This window comes from Chaetura pelagica, unplaced genomic scaffold, assembly GCF_000747805.2.
Source record: "Chaetura pelagica isolate M959 unplaced genomic scaffold, ChaPel_1.0 scaffold2605, whole genome shotgun sequence".
Taxonomy (NCBI): domain Eukaryota; kingdom Metazoa; phylum Chordata; class Aves; order Apodiformes; family Apodidae; genus Chaetura; species Chaetura pelagica.
This window is the reverse complement of record NW_009953273.1, coordinates 1-6,588: the sequence shown is the minus strand read 5'-3', so window position 1 is coordinate 6,588 and position 6,588 is coordinate 1. Positions and strand designations below refer to the sequence as shown.

Below are 6,588 nucleotides of genomic sequence, written 5' to 3'. Positions count from 1 at the left end.
CCCCCCCCCCAAAACGTGGGCAAATTACCTTCTTTTTCTTCTTTTTCTGGGTCTTCCTGCTTGCAGAACTTTGTAGAAGGGCCTGGAGACAGGAAGGAAACATGGACAAGGACATGGAAGCTCCTCTTTTGCGAGCACACACTGCCTCCTGCTCCCACCCTCACGTCCATCCCCCCGTCCCCCCGAGGGGACACAAAGAGGGGGTGACCCCAGGTGGGTGGGCCACAGCTCATCATGGTTTTGGTCTCTGAACCAACCTTCAGGTCTCCATCCTGCACCTCAAACTCCGACTTGTAGAGCTCGGGCTCGAAGGGGCCGCTCGTTATCCTCATGGGGCCGTTGGGCATTAAAAGCACCGTGAACTTGAACTGTGCAACAAACTCCCCTGCAAGACAGACCCAGGCATCACTGCCCCACAGCCCAGGGACCCCTCAGGGACCTCAGCAGATTGTTCCCAACCAGCTGTTTCCATTCCTGTGCCACTTCCATAAACCACCTCGCAGGAATTTCCTCGTCCTGCCCCAACTGTCCCCTCAGCACCTTCCCCAGCCCCCAACCCCTCCCTCCTGCCCAGGAAATTACTCCACAAAAAACTGGAACGACTCCAGAAGGAGATCCAGGAGCCAAGAGGTGGTGAGCTTCCTGGAGGATAAATTCCAGGCCCCTCTGGAATTCACAGCCACCCTGGGCACTGGCCCCGTCCTCCCACTCACCTTCCTTCTCGTAGAGGACGTTGAAGGGCTGGAGCAGCTCGTGTTTGGCGCATTCCACCACCCCCATCCTGGCCTTCTTCTCATCCTCAAATGCCCTGGGGAGGAGACAGAGCAGCTCCTGAGCTCCAGCCCTTCCCTAGAAGGCAGGTCCCACCCCCCCAAGGGTTTGGGAATTGCCCCCAGGATCAGGCTGGGGGTCAGTTGTGTCCCCAGCAGCTTCAAGGTGCAGGGAGAGCCCGAGTGGGCAGACCCGGGGGAAAAGTCACCCAAGAGAGTGGAAAGGGGGTTTAAGGGTGAAAAGTGGACGTTGTTTCCTTAGTCTGGGAGTTCATCCCTTAAAAATCCTGACTGGAACAGCCTGACCTCCCCGTGCTGCCCCCAGCACCTCTTCCTCCCCTCTCTGCTCTATTTTCATCCCACATCCCAGCTCCCCACCTGCCACAGGAGATTCCCAACCCTCGGGCTCTGCCTGGGATTCCCGCTGCAGCCTGTGAGATCCTTCCTCCCACCCACGGGGCCCAGGGCAGGGGGGCAGGGCAGGGGGGCACCTGAGGGTGAAGGGCATGGTGTCGAAGCGCCGCTCCACCTCACTGAAGAAGGCACGGGAGGTTTTCATCTTCAGGCCGTACTGCTTGGACGGGTCCCTTTTGTAAATCGTGGTTCTCTGCCCCGCGTCCTTCGCCTGGGAACACAGACAGTGCCGGGAGACTGGGAAGCTGGGAGGGTTTGGGTGGGAAAAGCTCCCCTTCCCACTTTCTCCAGGAGACGCAGCCCAGAGGCACCAGCCTCACCTTTCCCTCTCCACTGCTGACCAGAACATCCACAGCGTAAACTTCGTGGACCTCAAATTCTGCTTTTTCATGGTCCTTCCTGGATGGAAAAAAAGTTTAGTGAGTTCCAAGGGAGGCAAAGAGAAATCAACCCCCCTGCACGGCCCCAGCACCTCCCAACAAGCCCCCCCGGGGCTACCAGCACCAAGCAGCACCAGGGAGCAGAGGAGCAGCAGCTGGCAGAGGGGACAGGGGCAGATGCCAGGCAGCAGTGGCCAGTGACACTGGGCAGCCTGAGCCCCTCCTGCCTGTGACCAGCAGCTCCATCCCCAGCCAGGGCTGGGGGGTCTCAGATGTTCAGCACCAGCTCTTTGTGGTCATGTCCTGGGATGTCACTGAGCCCCAGGACCTGCAGGCCAAGCACGGGGCTTAAAGCCACCGAGCTCTAAATATTCAGTGTGAGACCCAAGGCTGAGGGATCCCTGAGGAGTTGCTGGAACAGGATGGAATGAAACATCCAGCTCGTTATCCATCCATCCCAAGGTGCTTTGGACAGGGATCACCATCCAACAGGCTCCTGGCAACTTCTGCCAGACAGTCTTGGCACAGCTTCTGGGGAACACGCAGGGCTACAACCAGCAGCAGCAGTTGGGATGTTCTGCTGGCAGCTCCAGGCTTCTCCTTCCAGAAACTGGACAGGAATCAAGAACCCTGGCAGGTGCCAGGCAGGAGCCCCAGCTCTGTGTCCTGCAGCCCCCAAACCCTGAGCCAAACCTCGCCCAGAAGGGGCTGGTAATTGTCTGTGTGGGGCTGGATTCCAGCAAGAGGCCAAGGGGGGGCTAGGCTGCCCCCAGGGTAAGTGAAACCCACCTGCTGCTTTCCCAGTGTGAGAACCGGGGTCACCCCTGCCCCCCTCGCCCCCCAGGGGCCCTGCTCACTTCTGCTGGTCTGTGGGGTTCTGGATGATTGTTTTCTCTCCATCAATCACGTGCTGCTTCAGCTGGTGCGACAACATCCCTGTGGTGACAAGAGATCCCCTGACACCCCTGGGCTGCAAATGCGGGGCCCGGGGAGGCAACATGTCCTGGGAACCAGCAGCTCCCTGGGGCATGGAATGTGGAGGGCAGAGGCACAGAGACTGGGACTCTGGGAACAATCCCTGGGCACAGAGACTGGGACTCTGGGAACAATCCCTGGGCAGCAAGAAGGTGCCAGGAGCTCCGGCCCAGCTGCTTCTCTGCACAAACACATGGAAAGGTTCAGTCCCTCCCCAGCACCTTGGCTGCTGGAGCCTGGAGGGGGTGTCTGGGGAGGTTGTTGCCTCTCTGCTCCCTCCTGCCCTTGGTTCACCCACAAATGGGCACCCCCAGGAGGCACCCGTGGCTGTTCCTGTGCCAGCAGCCACAGGGACACCCACAGGTCTGGGGAAAGGGGCAGCTCTGGTCATTCCCAACCCTGGGACCTCCTGCTCTGGTTGTTCCCAACCCCAGGACCTCCTGCTGCTGCCCAGGCCCTGATCAGCACCACCCTGTGTGGCTTCCAAGGGAAGCTAAGGGCAGGGAAAGGCAAAGCACCAAGGGGACCCATGGAGCAGGGACCCCACACCCCAGGGCTGGGCTGAGGTGACCACAGGAACACACCAGCCTGGTGGGCAGGCCCATGGGATTTGCCCAGGGTTGGCAGGAAGTCCAGGAGCCAGGACAATGCCCCCCAGCCCTGGAATCCCTCCTCTGTTGTTCCCAGATTAACACATCTTTTGACAATCAATAGAAAAAAAACCCAAACCCACAGCAAGAAAAATCTAGAGAATTTTGAAAGGTGTTTTTTAGCAAAAGCTGCTGTGTGGAGAGGTGGTGTCTTTAGGACTCAGGGTGCAGCTGGACCCTCATCCCCCCCCGGGCCCCCAGACCCACCTTCAATGGGTGTGCAGTGAAACGAGTGGGCGATTTTGTTCCATGCATCTGTCACTTGTGTGTTCTGCAGGAAGGACACGTGGAAAACGTGTTAGGGACAGAGAATTCCCAGCCACGAGCTGAACCCAGCAGGTCTTCATGGATTGTGGGGGGTTGGAAGGGACCCTGGAGGTCACCTAGTCCAGTTTTCTGACTGGCTGGTGCTCCAGCACCTCCAGAAAAGGGAGGGGAAGGTGCCAGGCTCCCACTTTTCTAGTGGCACCAGGTCCGCTCAGCTCCTGCTGGTGCTTTCCCCAGAGCCCCTCCCCCCGGGGGAGCTGAGCAGGAGGATGTTGGAACAGGAACAGCCCAGGGATGGCCCAGGAGTGCTGGGGGGAGCCCCCCCAGCCCCTCGCCCCCCAGCCCAGCCCCCCACCTGGTTTCCAGGCTTCACCAGGCGCAGGGCGGCCTCGGCACAGAGATGAGCTGCCTTGATCACATCGGCCTTGCGGCCCGACACGGGCTGCTCCTGCAGGGACAGGGAGGAAAGGTCCTTCAGGGGTGTTCCCTGCCCTCCTCCTGGCAGGAGCACCACATTCCCAGGGAGATGGAGGTTCTCCATCCAACAGGACACTGCCCCCCCGAGCAAAACCAGACCAAGACTCTCCTGTGTCTAGAAACACTGACTGGGAACACTTCAATTACACTTCAAGGATTATTATTATTATTATTACTACTACTACTACTACTACTACTACTTAACTCTCCCCACCAAGTCCTTTGGATGCAGCCACTGGAGGACAAACATCCCCAAGGCCCAGACCACCCTCCTCCTCCTCCTGAGGCTGCAGCTAAAAACACATTCTGTGACACCATGTCCTCATGTGCCCCAGGGGGATCCATGCTGGGGATGCAGGGATGAGTGTTGGGGTCACCCCTGAGCTGGGGGTTGCAAAGGGGAGGGCAGTGACACCTCCCCAGCAAGTAGAGGGACCAGCAAAACCAGTCTGCCCCAGACATTCCAACTGCCTGGGGGGCTGCAGAGCTGCTGGGTGGTTCATTTTCAGGGAAGGGGCAGTTTCCAGCCTGTCACTGCAGTGTCACCAGACTGGTGGGGCCTGGTGAGGGACAGCAGGACCCCCCCCAGGGTTCTGTGCTGCTGCTGCCACCAGTGGAACCTGGGACGCCCCAAAACCAGCTCTTTAACCTCAAATTAAGGCTGCAAGAGAGACACAAACCCACCTTTGAGGCATCTATGACGAAGCTGTGAGCTACGTTGGCAATGAAGCCATCGACGTGGACTCCCAGGTCACTGCAAGACAAAGGAGCTGGTTACAGGTGGGACAAGAGAGCTTGGGAATCTCCTCAGGAGGCATCGGAAGACTTGGCTACCTATTAGGCTCCTTAATTAGCCACGACAAGGAGGTAATGAACACAGGGTTAGCAGGCAAAGCCCAGGCACCAAGAGGGAGCTCCGAGGAGCACGACCCAGACACTCACATTTTGACCAAGTCTCCGTCTTTGAGGATGTAATCCTGGTCACTCTTCAGGGGGGAGAAGTGACACACACAGTTATTTACGGATATACTCGTCGGGAAGGCAATTCCTGCACGGGGAGGAAAAGACTCCATGAGATCTTGCAGCAGCCCCAGCAGGGTCAGCACTCAGGAGCTGGTGGAGACCATTCCAGGAAGAACACAGTGGTGGGCTGCTCTGCTCCTGCCCCAGGGAGCCCCCCCAGGGCAGTGAGACCCCCAAAGGAGGGACAGGGAGCTCTGGGGGACACGCTCTGGTGTCACAACACCCAGGTCAGTGAGCACTGGCCCATAGGTCCTCCTGAAGGGAGGACATGGAAACCCTTGGGACAACAACAGGGATGGAAGGGGAAGCTGAGGCTCCCCAGCTACCTCAGCAGCAGGGCAGCTGGGGGACGTGGGTCAAAACCTGGGCCCAGAACAAGCCTCACCTTTTTTCATCTCTTTTTCCTTCTTGAAAATCTTGCCAGTCTCCTCCATGATCATGGCATCTCCCTTCTCACACAGGCAGAGGACAGAAGCTCCCACGTTGGCCGCCTCGACCACCGCCCGCAGGACCCCTGGGCCCCAACACACATGTCAGGGGGGAGGGGCTTCAAACCCCCCACCAACACCCCCCACGTGGGGGAAAGACCTGTGTTTTCCCAGAGGGAGCAAGACCTGGGACTCAGCTCCTCACCACCAGGGTGGTGGACAGGCAGAAATCCCACTTTTTGATGAATATTTTGTGCCTCAGAAGGTTTGTGCAGGGAAGGGGGAACAAACCAAGGGCCTGCTCAGGCTGAGCTGCAGCTCCAGGCCCAGCTCTGCCAACCCCAGCCCGGCAGGGACTCTGCTCTCCCACATTCTTTCTGGAGAAATCAGAGCTACAGGAACAGGTTTGGAGACAGACACACACTTCAAAGGAGCCAGGGCGGTGGGATCAGGGGCTGGGAGCAGCTGGAGGAGGTTGCTGGGCCCAGGGGTGGCAGTGGAGCTGGTCACCTCAGGCCCTTACGTGGCAGAAACCTGTTCCTGAGGTATTTCAGGTGCCCCACGTGCTCCAGCCACGGCCCAGCACAAGGAACCAGGCTCACAGGAAGCTCTGCTGCCTGCTCCCACTTCTGGGCACGTTCCAGGTCCTGCCTGGGTTGGTTCTGCTGCAGAGACTCCTGCTTTGTGGGACAGGGGGAACGGGGCAGTTTGGGCTGAAACGTTGCAGTGACACCCTGAGGGTGCCACGGGACCTGGGGGCAGCTGGAGGAGCCACATCTCCAGGGGCACCCACCAGCCCGGGGCTGTGCCAGCCCCTGAGCTGCTGCTCCTGCTCCATCCTCCTCCTCTCCAGCCGGGACACTGCACAGGCAGATGTGAAACCCCCTAGAAACGCCTCCAGCTCCCGGGATAAAAGGTGTCCCCCCCCTTCCTCGGGCTGGGGAACAGGGCTCTAACCAGAGGCTCCTTCTGCACAGCCCCTGGCTCAGGGGGGAGGTGCTGGAGGGGGGGATCTCATCGCTCCTCTGAGGAATAATCCCAGGTTTTTCACCTGCACCACGAGCTGAATCCCAACCCCTCGGGTCACCCCTCCAGGCCTGGAGGGAAGGACAGGCTGGGAATGTTTTTTAATCCCAGATAACGAGACCCTGGGTGGATGGCAGAGCAGAGGGAGGCGAGGAAACGGCCAAACAAACAACAACAA

At 59.1% G+C, this 6,588-nt stretch overlaps 1 protein-coding gene across 1 annotated transcript in view; it reads right to left on the bottom strand.

The window, feature by feature from the left end:
• Positions 1-5,470, bottom strand: part of PA2G4 (proliferation-associated 2G4, 38kDa) — an 8,270-nt gene extending 2,800 nt beyond the window's left edge. Inside the window, exons 1-11 of the mRNA XM_009997877.1 lie at positions 5,342-5,470; positions 4,876-4,981; positions 4,618-4,687; positions 3,812-3,904; positions 3,397-3,460; positions 2,422-2,500; positions 1,505-1,583; positions 1,262-1,395; positions 714-808; positions 258-385; positions 29-82 (exon numbers count right to left, since the gene is read on the bottom strand). Coding sequence (XP_009996179.1) covers positions 29-82; positions 258-385; positions 714-808; positions 1,262-1,395; positions 1,505-1,583; positions 2,422-2,500; positions 3,397-3,460; positions 3,812-3,904; positions 4,618-4,687; positions 4,876-4,981; positions 5,342-5,396 — 957 coding nt within the window. The 5' untranslated portion in view covers positions 5,397-5,470. The remainder of the gene's footprint in view (positions 1-28; positions 83-257; positions 386-713; positions 809-1,261; positions 1,396-1,504; positions 1,584-2,421; positions 2,501-3,396; positions 3,461-3,811; positions 3,905-4,617; positions 4,688-4,875; positions 4,982-5,341) is intronic.
• Positions 5,471-6,588: the final 1,118 nt, after the last annotated feature.